This window comes from Cetorhinus maximus, chromosome 17 (assembly GCF_964194155.1).
Source record: "Cetorhinus maximus chromosome 17, sCetMax3.hap1.1, whole genome shotgun sequence".
NCBI classification, from domain to species: Eukaryota; Metazoa; Chordata; class Chondrichthyes; order Lamniformes; family Cetorhinidae; genus Cetorhinus; species Cetorhinus maximus.
The window spans coordinates 39,512,546-39,526,673 of NC_135895.1; the positions used below are offsets into that span (position 1 = coordinate 39,512,546).

The following is a 14,128-nucleotide window of genomic DNA, read 5'->3' on the forward strand; positions in this document are numbered from 1 at the left end:
AGAATTCTGAATTCTTAAAAGTTTTTAATAAAATGTTGGCTTACCTTGAGCTTAAATTACCACATCGGTTCCAATAGGTATTCTGTACCTTAGTAACTGGGGTCACAGCCAGCTCTTCAGTGTAGTTGGAAAAGCAGCATGAAGCTATTGGAAGAAAAACAAGCAAATAACCTGGAAAAGCAAGCCTAGTCATAAGCCTCCTCAAAATCTTGCAGAGAAATCACAGTTTAGGAATATAAACAATGTTCATGTATTTCTGAGAAGGTCACAAACTCTACATGTGAATATCATTCATGATCTGCTTTTATCAAATAGGAAAGTAACAAAAGGGCAGATCACTGCAACAGAGAACAAATTAATACAGTTTGATGCCCTAATCTGGTGACCAATGGATATCATTCACTGTGGGAATATGCAAATGAAGTCAAGGCACCTCTGCACAAAATGTGCCACAAACTCTATAATCAGGGCAAAGAGACAAGCTTCAAAGAGGGAAGGTGTACCAAACTTGGGGTGCAGGCCGGGTTTCTTGGAGGAACAGTAAACTTTATTTACAGGCTCCAGATGAAGCTACAAGGTTGTTCCAAGACCGAAGCTAAAAAGTTCCACCCCTAAGATTCCCTGCGTTTAGGGCTGATTGGTCTATACAGTCACATGATCCCCACAACAGTAAAAAATTGTTTAGCTTACAATTACTACATTCCTCCCCTTTTAATTTTGTTTTACCTTCTTATTTACAAAAACATCTTAACCCAGATTATACACAATTACATACAATTCATGCCATTATAAATTTAGTCTTTGAGGAGTCGGATTCGAGTAGTGATGCAACTCTACAACTGGAGGTTCTTCCATTGGATCGACTTGAACAGGAACTGCAGCTTCGGAGACGTCCTTAGATACTGGCAGTTCAGAATTATTTACTTCAACAGAGACATCAGGTATGTCTATTTTTTGTCGAGCTGACACCTCAGGGGTCAAAGCTTCGGCTTTGATTTCAGGTGGATTAACTGGTAGTTGGAGGGTTTCTCAACTTCTGAGATGATCCATGTGTTTCCTTACAATCCTGTTTTCCACTTCTACCTGATAAGATAAAGGTCCTGTTTCAGAGACGATTGTACCAGGGACCCATCTCGGTCCATTTGTAAAATTTCGTATTAAAACTGTCTCTCCCACAGTAAACACTTGGCCTTTACTGTGAACGTCATGATTCACTTTCTGACTACCCTGGTTTCTCGCAACATTCCCCTCTAAATTAGGGAATACTAGGCGCAATCTTGCATGAAGTCAGCGCTTCATTAACAATTCCGAAGGTATTAAACCAGCATGAGGAGTTGTGCGATAGCTGACCAGGAATCTTGAAACTTATGTTTCTAATGTTCCCTCTGATAGTTTCTTCATGCCTGTTTTAAAGGTTTGTTCTGCTCTTTCTGCTAACCAATTGGAGGACGGATGATATGATGCTGTTCTGATGTGTTCAATCCCATTTAGGTTCACAAATCTTTGGAATTCAGTGCTAGTGAAAGCTGTACCATTGTCTGACACAATATCTTCAAGTAAACCATGAACACAAACTCTGGTGCAGTTATTCAATGGTTGCTGACAAAGTAGGTGATCTCACTTCAAACAAATCCATCCATTTGGAATATGAATCAATAGTCACAAGAAACGTGGTGCCAAGAAATGGACCTATATAGTCTATATGTACTCCAACCCAGGGTCAACCAGGCCACTCCCACGGATGGAGTGGAACTGAAACGGGCAACTTCTGTTGTTTCACCATTTCTTCTATATCACTGCCTACACATGGCCACCAGATATAACTTCGTGCGGCCATCTTCATTTTCAAAATACCAAAATGCTCACTATGAAGTTCTTCCAATAATGATTCTCTTCCTTGCACAGGGATAACTACCCCTGCTCCCCATAAGATACCATCTCAACAACTCTGCTCAGCAAAGAATGGTTTTAATTCTTCAGGAACTTGTGCATTTGACCATCCTTGTAATACCTGTTCATGGACACTTGCTAACATTGTATCCGGATTTGTCCAATTCTTTGTCTGTCTCATGCAGACTGATGAGGAGTCCAGGAAATTCAACACGAGTGCTATCTCTTGAGGTACTGGGGACATGTGTAATACTGTCGGGCAAAGGGAGATGACTGAGGGCGTCTGCATTTGCTATATGCACACCCCAATGGTGCATAAAAGTGTACTCGTATGTCAACAAAATTAAAGCCCATTTTTGAATTCTATCAGAGGCTATTGGTGGGATTGTCGTATCTACATTGAACAACTCTAACAGTGATTTATGATCTGACACCATGGTGAAGTGCCGACGATGCAAATATTGATGGAATTTCTTTACTCCAAGCATGATAGATAATCCCGCTTTTTCAATTTGAGAGTAACCTTTCTCAGCTGCAGAAAGGGTTCTGGATGCATATCCTACTGACTTTTCAGATTTGATTTCTTTTTTTTTCTTTTTGTGTTTGCCACAGGGTTTTGTCTTATCTTTCAATTTGATTTCACAGTCGGCCAAATTTCTGTCTGGTGAAATCTTAACTTGGTTCAGATCAGGGGTTGAGTTATCCATTTGCACCTTGGAAAGTTCCATGACTTTTCCTTCTATTGCCTCAATCAACTGATTCTTCAGTTCTTCTGTCTCTTTTTTGTATCTTTTGGCTTCCTCTTGGAACACCAAACACTGTTGGGTTTTTTCTTCCAACTGTTTCTTCAGTTGGTTCAGCATGGCACTGCATTCATTTAGCTTCTTTTTATGATTTTCCTGTGGAACCAACTATGAACTGAGGGGATCCCTCCTTCCTGTGAAGATCCTTTGGTTCTTCTATCTCATTCCAAAAGACACCATCATATTCCCTTGTCAACTCAGGATTTCTTCTTGTCCTGACCTGAAAAAATTTGGACAAATTTAGTTGGATTTCTTTCAACCAATCTGTTGCCTGTATGATACAGGTACAGAGGTGATGCCTTTCACCTGTATTGCTTCTTCTGTATATGTTTTTAACTGAGTGGCTGTTTTCTCCAAACTCAATGGCTGGGTACCTTCTCTGAGGTATTTAAAGATGCGTTCTCCCACCACTGTGGCCAATGCACCTGTGTCCACCTCCATGAGCAGGGGCTTTCCAGTTACTTGAAGTGTAACAATAATGGGTTCAGTTTTCCTGGCCTTCAGATTGTGTAGGGAACAAACGTCAGCCTCAGTAACTTCTGGCTGTTCTATATTGTGCACTTCATTTAACTTGACCTGCCATCTGAATAGCTGTCTTAATCTAGCCTTGCACTGTTTAAAGACATGCCCTTTTTTTGTAGCAGTAGCGGCATTCTGCCTCTTTAAACCTACAGACTTCGGCTGCATGATTTCCCCCACAATGGTAACACTTTAACTTCTGGGTTACTGGTGAGCTGCCTCCAGCAGTTCTTTTTGTTTTACTAGCAATAGGGACCGTGTCCCACTTCACGGTTGCCTCCCTGATCTTCACGCCATGCCCGGCGGCAGGTTCCTGCCCTAGTTGCAAAACAGCACCACGTTGTACACTCTGCAAAGCCAGCAAGTCCCTCTCAGCACTCTCCATTGCTGGCGCTATCTCCATGGCGCACTTCAGGTCTATCTCAACTTCTGCAAGTAAATGGCGCTGAATGGCATCATTGTTTATGCTGAAAACCAAATGATCTGACAACTTGTTGTTTAAAGTATCATCGAAGTCGCAGTGCTCCATTAACTATTTTAACTTAGCGGTGTACGTTGCAATCGACTTATTCAAATTTTATTTGAATCTTTGCACGATCACTGACAGTTTAGGTTGAAAATGTCCTTTCATGAGGTTGACTAGCTCGGTGAAGATTCTGGAATTTGGCGTGTTCGGAGCTGTCAAGCTATGGATTAGGTTATAGGTTTTGCTCTCATAAACACTTAGGAGAATTGCCTTTTGTTTCTCCTCCAACGTTATTTTGTTATTTACAAAATAGAGCCCTAATCGCTCAATGTATTGACTCCAGTCCTTCACAGATGAGTCGTACAGGTCAATTCTGCCAGTGTGAGGTATTGCTGGTGAGTATACTTCTTTTCTTCCCTCAGAGTCGCGAGGTGAGGTGCTACGTTGGCGCTACTTATCCTCATGGCCAAGTAATAAACTTGGAGTGCAGGACGAGCTTCTTGTAAGAAACAGTAAACTTTCTTTACAGATTCCAGATGAAGCTACATGCTTGTTCCAAGACTAAGGCAAAAAAGCTCCACCTAGAGGATTCCCCACACTTAGTGCTGATTGGTGTATACAGTCACGTGATCCCCACAGCAATAATTGTAAGTTAAACCGTTTCTTATTACAGAAGGTAAACAGATTGTTTATATTTAATTATTTAGCACAAAGTGATGAATGTGTGGAATGGATTGCTCAGGTAGACAGATAGAGTTACATGGGAACATAAGAAATAGGAGCTGGAGGAGGCAACATAATTCATCAAGTACTGAAGAAGAGTCATCTAGGCTTGAAATGCTGTGGTGGAGAAGAGACCGTTGTCCACCTTCTTGTGGAATGTGCCTTTGCAAAGAAGGTCTGGAGAGAGATACAGTGGTTTTTGTTGAGGTTCATTCCAAGCAGCTTTGTGACATAGGACTCTGTGCTCTATGGCAAAACAAAAACAGAAATACCTGGAAAAACTCAGCAGGTCTGGCAGCATCAGCGGAGAAGAACAAAGTTGACGTTTCGAGTCCTCATGACCCTTCAACAGAACTAAGTAGAAATAGGAAAGGGGTGAAACATAAGCTTATATTTCACCCCTTTCCTATTTCTACTTAGTTCTGTTGAAGGGTCATGAGGACTCGAAACGTCAACTTTGTTCTTCTTCGCCGATGCTGCCAGACCTGCTGAGTTTTTCCAGGTATTTCTGTTTTTGTTTTGGATTTCCAGCATCCGCAGTTTTTTGTTTTTATCTCTGTGCTCTATGAGCTCTTCCCAGAGACACACACAGAGACAAACATCAACTGCAGCTGGAGGATCATCAACTCAGTGAAAGACTCCCTTTGGTCTGCCTGAAACATTTTGGTCTTCTAGTGCAAAGAGTTGTCCCTGACCGACTGTTGCAGTCTGGCACATTTCAAGGTCCAGGACTACGTGCTGAGAGATGCACTAAAGCTTGGGGCAGCCACCGCAGAAGTGTAATGGGGAATGGTCACTGTCCAGGACCTTTCAGCCATAGTGTACCGAGGGGCTGGGAATTGTATAGACCCGCTCAGGTTGTATGATTCACATTGAATGTGTGTCGTGAACATTATACCTGTCACAATTGTATTGAAGCACCTCAGAGTGAAACATGATCTACATAGACAACTTAAATATCATTGCACTTTCTGTAATGACCATTTTGAAATGCTTGTAATGTTCCTTTAATTGTATTAAAGCATCTCAGGGCGCAACATGATCTATATAGAAAACTTGAATATCATTGCACTTTCTGTGATGGCCTTTAAACATTTTGTAATGTTCTTTCAGATATTTGATGAATAAGGTATATTTTTGTAAAAAAAAAGTTAACTCTGTATCCATGGTCTGCCTGAAACTTGTTGGACTTCCAGTGCAAAAAGTTGTCCTCGACCAAGTGTTGCAAACTGGGACATTCCAAGGTCCAGGACTATGTGCTGAGGGATGCACTAAAGCTTGGGGCAGCCACCGCAGAGGCACAATGGGGAAAGATTGCTGTCTAAGGCCTTGCGGCCATAGTGCACCGAGGGGCTGGGAATTCTGTAGAACTGCTTGGGCTGTATGACTCACATCAAATGTATACAGTAAATATTACATCTATCACAATTGTATTGAAGCACCTCAGAGTGAAACATGACTTATGTAGATAATTTGAATAGCATTGTGCTTTCTGCAATAACCATTTTGAAATGCTTGTAAATGTCTTTTTATTGCACTGGAGCACCTCAATGTGCAACATGATCTATCTGAAAATAATTTGAATATCATTGCACTTTCTGCAATAACCATTCTGAAATATTTGTAATGGTCTTTTTATTGTACTGAAGCACCTCAGTCTGCAACTTGATCTACGTAGATAATTTGAATATCATTGTAATTTTTGCGATGACCATTTTGAAATATCTTTTAGATATTTTATTGCTAAAGTATATTTTTGCAAAAAAAGAAAAAATGTTTCTCTCTCCACTGACGCTGCCAGACCTGCTGAGTCTTTCTAGCATTTTCTGTTTTTATTACAGTTCATCAAGTCTGCCCTGCCATTCAATAAGACAATGACTGAACTTCTACATCAACCCCACTTTCCTGCCCTATCCCCATATTCCTTGATTCTCTTCTGACCAAAAAAATATCAATGAGTTTCTGTGTTGCATATACTCATCAACCGAGCATCCACATCTGTCTTAGGTAAAGAATTCCAAAGATTCACGACCCCCTATCTCAATCCTAGATGACCGACCCCTTATGCTGCTGAGAAATTTATGGGACAATTCGCTAGATACTCAATGAAGTGGATTTTTAGGGCTGGCTGGATAGTTGGTCTTCTCTGGTTCTTTACTTTCTTATCTAAGTCAAAGTCTGACCTCATTTCCCAAAGGAGAATCACATCACTGTTACACTTCTCAGTTGCCTTTGGCTTGGTTGCTTTAACTTACATTGGGAGTACAATTTGCATGCCCTCATGCCTGGCTCAGGGCCAGGCATTGCCTTGTGATTTAATCCTGATAGACATCTGTCTCCAGAACACTGAATAGCCAGAGTCAATGTTGCAATAGAAATACCCAGAATCGTAATCATCATGGCCACTGGCTTTGAACCTGCAAGAAAAGAAGCAAATAGATGTATTATGCTCTTGTTATGTTTCTGGATATTTCTCCCACTCTAAATCTAGATACTTTGGCTTCTGGAGAAACATATTAGCAGGAGTAGGCCATTTGGCCCCTTGAGCCTACTCCGCCATTCAACTAGGTCATAGTTGGTCTTCTACCTCAACACCACTTTCCTGTACTATTTCCATATCCCTTGATATCTTTACTGTCCAGAAATCTATCAATCTCTGTCTTGAACATATTTAATGACTGACCCTCCACAGCCCTCAGGAATAGAGAATTCCAAAGGTTCACCCCATGAGTGAAGAAATTCCTCATCTCAGTTCTAAATAGCCTATCCCTTATTCTGAGACTGTGTCCCCTGGTTCTGGACCCCTCAGCCAGGGGTAGCATCCTTGCTGTAGCTACCTTGTCAACAACATCAAGGTCCCATGGGAGCACAGGAGGGCTCAAACATCTGAAATCGTTTACAAAGAGGTTTCCTATTCCTTATCCTAGGCTAAAATCAAAAACTTATCCTGGTAAAAAAAATTGCAAATTTACTCTGGAGACCGTAGGAAGCTCTGGCTTACCAACGAGCGTAATCTCATATACAGGATTTCAGTGCAGGAGTAATACTGTCTTACTGCAAAAGTTCTTACCCTGTAAGAATTTTGTATGTTTCAATGAGATCACCTCTTATTCTTCTAAACTCTAGAGAATATAGGCACAGTCTCCTCACAGGACAATCCTGCCATCCCAGGAATCAGTCTGATGAACTTTTGTTGCAGTCCCTCAAGAGCAAGTATATTCTTTCTTAGGTAAGGAGACCAGAAGTGTACACCAAACTCCAGGTGTAGTCTCACCAAGACTCTATAGAATTGCAGTAAGATAGTGTTACTCCTGCACTGAAATCCTGTATATGAGATTACACTCGTTGGTAAGCCAGAGCTTCCTAAGGTCTCCAGAGTAAATTTGCAATTTTTTTTTACCTGGATAAGTTTTTGATTTTAGCCTAGGATAAGGGATAGGAAACTTTTTTGTAAACAATTTCAGATGTTTGAGCTCTCCTGTGCTCCCATGGGACTTTAATGTTGTTGAAAAGTAGTAGGTGATCACCTTGGTTTAGAATTTAACAAATACGTGCATTTACTGAGCAATAGGTGGACAAGTGATACATACACATTTATAGCAGATATTAAACTAACCCACTTCCTACATTATAACACTGACGACACTTCAAAAGTACCTCATTGGCTGTTTAGATGTTCTTGTCACAACCCTGTCTCAGATCAGTTTCTAACCCATTCTGATGCCTTGGTGATTTGAGTATGTAAGGAATTATGAACATATGAATTAGGAGCAGGAGGAGGACATTTGGCTCCTCGAGTCTGCTCCGCCATTCAGTAAGATTATGACTGATCTGATTGCAGCCTCAACTCCATAATGCTACCTACCCCTGATAACCTTTGACTCCCTTGTTAGTCAGGAATCTAATAAATTTGTCAGCTTTTGAAGAATACTCAATTTATTTTATATATACACCAGAAAGAAATGTAAATATTCAGTATGGAAAGCACACAAATACGCAACAGAAAACACAAATAAATAACACATACAAGGAGATATAAATCAGAGAGAGTGCTTAGAGGGAAATAACAGAGAGAGGAAGAGAGAGAGAAGGGGCTAAATTGGAAAATCCCTGAAAATAGGTATGGAGAATGCGATGTATGATTAACCTGTGCCTGTTGCTGTCAGCATGTCATTTTGCAGGAATCCCATAATCTCTCCTCCAACAGATGGCGAGGATTGTTGAGATGCTGCCATGGGGGAAGTAACAGTGGCATGGAGCATGAGCCTGCTGTACTCTTTCAGGATGGCAACATCTTGCTTCCCACCCCTGCCACTTCACAAGTGCCCTCACTGTTGCCTGTTAGCCAGTCAGTCCAGGTTGCTGCCCTTGCCGAGATGTGGAGTCTGCAGCTATACCTTCTGGACCCAGAGATGCTTGAGGTCAGTTCTCCAAGGCTATCTGCAATCTTCCCCACTGAAATTCAGGATCCTTCCACAGCAGTTCAAGAAGACGGCTCACCACCACCTTCTCAAGGGCAGCTAGGGATGGACAACAAACTTTGGCCTTGCCAGAGATGTTCACATCCCATGAACACATTAAAAAATATATCTCACACATTGTTCCTTGCTGAGGTTCCGGTAGGAGAATTGCTCCTTGAATACCCTGACTGGATACAGCCTCCTGCTGAGAGCCCCTCTCCCCTTCTCCTCCTCCTCCCTCGTTAGCATCTTGCCTATCTCTGCACGGGTTCTGTTTGTTCCCATTCATGCTGCACTCCAAGGGGAATGGCTGCTAGTACACCAATGTCTGGGAGCAACTGATTTGTGCCTTGAAGTCCAACCACTCTTTTCAGACTTTTGCACTTGAAACAACTATGGAAAGCAGCAACCAATTGTGCTATCATGGCAAAAGCCAGAAGGAATCAGTCAGTAGTTATCTTGTGAATAGCTGATAATCTGTTCAAATTGTGTTGGTGTGGGGAGGTTGGTGTGAGGGTGGGGGTTGTCCTTCCTGCTGCTCAACACATGTTCAGCTGTGCAAGGTTAAGAGAGATTGTCAGCTGGATCACAGAGCTTAAAAATGGCACCACTGGTTTTCAATCAGTGTTGCATGCTAATTGATGTCATTATGCATGCATGTTAACATCCTCCCCAATATGGTGTCCAGTGCAATTCTCAGCAGAAATGTGTGCGTGTGCGCATCAGACATCATTTTGGAGTGCTACCAAGCCCAATTTCTCACCCCCAGAATGTAGAAGTAAAATGAACAGAAAGATAGATATGAAGGGAGTAAAAGGGACAGAATGAAAACAAGGAGGAGAATATATAGAGAACAATGACAGAAAAGAAAAAAGGAAAGATTCAACAGAATGGAAGAGAAAGCAAATGAATGGAAGCAGAATGCAGAAGATTAGTGTGGAGCAAAAATACAGCATAAATTAAGAAAGAATGCAAGGGATCGATAACACAGGACATAGATATTGTGCAAAGAAAGAGAGAACAGAGTTAGAATGCAAAGGCAGAACTGAAACAAAGGGCAAAGATTGAGGGGATGGGAAATTGAGGGACAGAATGAGAAACAAAGATTATACAAAGAGATAACTGACAAAATAAGAAGAATTCCATCCACAAAGGCAGAGACGCAACAAAGATAACATGCAGGAAATGTTTCAATCCAAGCACAACTTCAGTAGATTTAAATAAGATTACGATTTGAAAAGCAGAGGTGGGGAGGAAAGAAATTCATCAAATATTTATAAAGTCAAATTTAATCTTTGTAGGCTGATAACACAAGAATTAATTCAAGTTTATAAAAGTTTTTTCCCTCATTTTTTGTGTTAATTCTTCTTTTACTTCCCTTAAACTTCTCAAGGTGAATGAGTAGGCTGATTTTCTGCTTTCGTCTGATTATCACGCATAATATCGGAAGAAATAGGAGCAGCAATAGGCCATTTATCTCAGTGAGCCTGCTCCGTCATTCAATAAGATCATGGCTGATCTGATTATGGCTTTAAGTCCACTTTCCTGCCTAAACACCGCCCCCCCCCCGCCCCCATAACGCTTGACTCCCTTGTCAATCAAAACTTTGTCTCACTCAGCCTTGAAAATATTCAATGATCCAGCCTCCACTGCTCTCTGTGGAAGAGAAATCCAAACACTCATGACCCTCTGAGAGAAGAAATTCCTCCTAATCTCCATCTTAAATGGGAGACCTCTTATTTTTAAACTGTGCCTTCAGTTCTAGATTCCCCCCACGAGGAGAAACATCCTCTCAGTATTCACATTGTCAAGCCCTCTCAGAATCTTATATATTTCAAGATAATCTCTCATTCATCTAAACTCCAATGATTGAAACTCAACCTACTTAACCTTTCCTCATAAGACAACATTGTCAACCCAGGAGTCAGCATGGTGAACCTTATCGGAACTGCTGTCAATACAAATATATCCTTCCTTAAATAAGGAGATCAAAATTGTACACAGTAGGTGATGTCTCACCAATGCCCTATACAGTTGTAGCAAGACTTCCCTTCTTTTATACTCCATTCCTCTTGCAATAAAGGTTCCATTTGCCTTCCTAATTACTTGCTATATCGCATGTTAATTTTTCGTGATTTGAGTACAAGGACACTCCGAGATCCCTCTGTACTGCAGCATTCTGCAATCTCTTTCTTTCTAATTAATTAATATTTTGCTTTTCTATTCATCCTACCAAAGCAGACAATCTCACATTTCCCCCACATTATACTCCATCTGCCAATTTTTTGCCCACTCACTTAAACTATCTATCCCTTTGCAAAATGCTTGTATCCTCCTCACAACTTGCTTTCCTACCTTTGTACCATCTGCAAAATTGGCTACAATACAGTACATCCCTACATCTAAATCATTAATTTAGATCATAAATATTTCAGGCGCCAGCACCGATCCTCATGACTCTCCTCTTGCTACAGTTTGCCAGCCTGCAAATGGTCCATTTATCCTGACTCTCATTATGCAACTGTTATTTTTTAAAATGACCAAGTGTAGTGGAAACCAAGGACTTGTCACGTTTGAAATCCCTTGTCCTTGAAATCCCTTGGCCCTTCTCCGTGCAACACAAAATACAATCAATATAACAAATCAATTTGATTTTAAAATAGTTGTTAAATACCTTTAAAACCCGTACTATGCAAACACTGATGGACTTGAATAAAAACAATAACATATCAGGCAAAAGCAAAAAACTGTGGATGCTGGAAATCCAAAACAAAAACAAAAAAATCCTGGAAAGACTCAGGTCTGACAGTATCTGCGGAGAGGAGCACAGTTAACGGTTCAAGTCTATATGACTCTTCAACAGAACTTCAACAGTTTTTCCAGGTATTTTTGTTTTTGTTGTGTAACATATCAGGCACATTAGCAAACACTTAACATCTCACTTTAATATACCAAACTGTAAGCTTTAAATTTAAAATAATGTGCATAAGAAGCATAAGCTGCAGCCCTTTTTTGGTTCACAATATCAGGTCTCACAAATTTGTGACACTGTTAATTCAGGCAAAAATATTTCACTTCACTAAAGCATGCAATGAGAATGTAGCAATTCCTTTTGAACAGAAACAAGTTACAGACAGCATCTGAGATTATAATTAATACAATTCTATAACTTCCATTTATATCAATGGTAAGCGGTGATGATTATGGTACACAGCTATAACATAATCTTAAAAGTCCTTTAATTTTAGTTTCAATCAGCCATCTAACTCTCCTTGCACCCTCTACTCATAATTTCACTGCAGCCCCTCAGTTTTCATATTAAATTTCAGTGGCATTTTTAAATATAGAGAATATTATTTTCATTCTGTTGAGAATACAGAATTTAGAATTCCAAAAATAAAAGCTGGTCGGGAGTAAAAATTCCCCATAATTTTATAATTAATGTGACATACAAGCCACTTTATTTTCCATGTTGTCTTTATGTTCTCCTCTCACCCCCTTGGTTAAATTTTAGATTGCTGCTTATTTCCAATCATCCAGAATTAATATAATAAAGCTACATGATACTATATATGACTTTAAACACTGCAGATCCATTACCTGTTGTGACAACGGAATAGAAGCTCCTCCACTTAACTGGTATCAGTCATTTTTATGTCAGATCAGATGGATGATCCAACTGTGTCTCTCATTGGTTAGCCAACTAGAATGGTTACCTTTACCCTTAACAAACTTACTGAAGTTTGGTTAAGCCTGAAATGCCAACTCAATCAATACAAATGTTGACAAAGAGCTGGAGGAAAACAATTCAGTTTATTCTCTGAAGTAGTTAAATAGTTTGTTTTTGGCCTTTTGACCACTGTTGAGCTTGAGAAATAATAAATTCCACACAATAAGATCAGCCCCTGCCATTTTAAAACAATGTTGCAAACATTTTCAAATTCTTTCAATTCCTTTGATCCTTCCAACTTAATCATGCAAGAACACCAGGATATGGCAGCTGTGAGTTAGTTTACAACACTTTTTATCCACCCACGCTTAAATACGCTCACTTATACTTCGTATTAACCATGCCTCAATAACCAAGTCAGAAGATTGTGGGTTCAAGCCCCACACAGAGACTTGAGCAAATAACCTAGACTGATATAGCAGCACAATACTGAGCGAGTGCTGCAGCTGAGATTGCTGCCTTTCAGAGGTGTTATGCTGAGACCCTGTCTTCTCTCGGTAGGCAAAAAAGATCTAATTGCAATACTTGTAGAAGAGTGGAGTTCTTGGTAGGTTTGCCAACCCTCCAGGATTGGTCTGGAGTCTCCAGGAATTGAAGATCAATCTCCAGTACACTGCAGTGTGCAATTCTGGAGAAAAATCATAGGGACATTAAAAAACGTAGGCCAGAATTTTATGTCCTGCAGAAGGGCATGCGCCCGACCCAAACAGATATAAAAAAGTGCGAGATGACATTGGGTGATCGTCCTTACGTCATTGTGCACTCGTGCGACATTTCACTTGGTGGGCACGCACGGCAGTCGGAAGCGCACCCGCTGACAATTAAGCTCATTAACGATGCAATCAACGATTTTACGTGGCCCGTCCACATTTACGGTTGGCGGATGGGCCATTCTCCCAGGTGGTATTCACATTTTTACTCAAATCTCAATCCAGGGTGGGATGAAATCTCCGCTGGGAAATTAAAAAAAAGATTTCTGGGTACTGGTTTTTATGAAGAACGCTTTCAGGTACTTGATTGTGCTGCATGGACATATTTTGCAGCATTTTTGTTGTGTCTTTTAGTCTGTGGAGGTCTGCAGCCCCCTGGGCAGTTGTCTGCCTTCAGGGAGCTCTCTCGAAGCACTCACCCGCACCCTCAGTTACTTCGGGTGCCTGCCCTCTTCCCGCCCCCACCCCGGCAGTGCTGAGCATTTCAGCACATGTTTCACGCTGGCTGGCTGTTAATTGGCCAGCCAGTTTGAAATCGTGGTCGGGGGCCGGTCGCTGCCGGTGGCCCATTTCTCATCTGCTCCCAGGCCCGACAACCAAAAAATTCAGGCCATAGTCTTTTTACCAGGTATAAAAATGTTGAAAATGGGTGGAAAAAAGGCTATTTGGCTGACAGTCAAGCATTATCCAATTGGGTAAAGAGTCTTTCTGCTTTTCAATTGGCGTATTGGAAAGCAGTATGTCACAAGGATGCATGTGGTGGCTGAATAATGGCTGGACTGTGGAGGCAAGTCATGTGATGAAACCTCCAGGAATACATTTAATCA

General features: G+C 40.9%; 2 protein-coding genes across 3 annotated transcripts in view; one reads left to right on the forward strand and one right to left on the reverse strand.

The window, feature by feature from the left end:
* tmem69 (transmembrane protein 69) overlaps window positions 1-14,128 on the forward strand; it is a 522,919-nt gene that overhangs the window by 62,422 nt on the left and 446,369 nt on the right. The window lies entirely within an intron of this gene.
* The window catches only part of LOC144692334 (riboflavin-binding protein-like), a 62,739-nt gene that overhangs the window by 21,847 nt on the left and 26,764 nt on the right, over window positions 1-14,128 (reverse strand). Inside the window, exons 1-3 of one of the 2 annotated variants that reach the window (XM_078561055.1) lie at window positions 12,462-12,614; window positions 6,657-6,818; window positions 45-144 (exon numbers count right to left, since the gene is read on the reverse strand). In XM_078561055.1, coding sequence (XP_078417181.1) covers window positions 45-144; window positions 6,657-6,801 — 245 coding nt within the window. In that variant the 5' untranslated portion in view covers window positions 6,802-6,818; window positions 12,462-12,614. Of the gene's footprint in view, window positions 1-44; window positions 145-6,656; window positions 6,819-12,461; window positions 12,615-14,128 lie in introns of those variants that run through there. The other variant, XM_078561054.1, reaches the window with a different exon arrangement.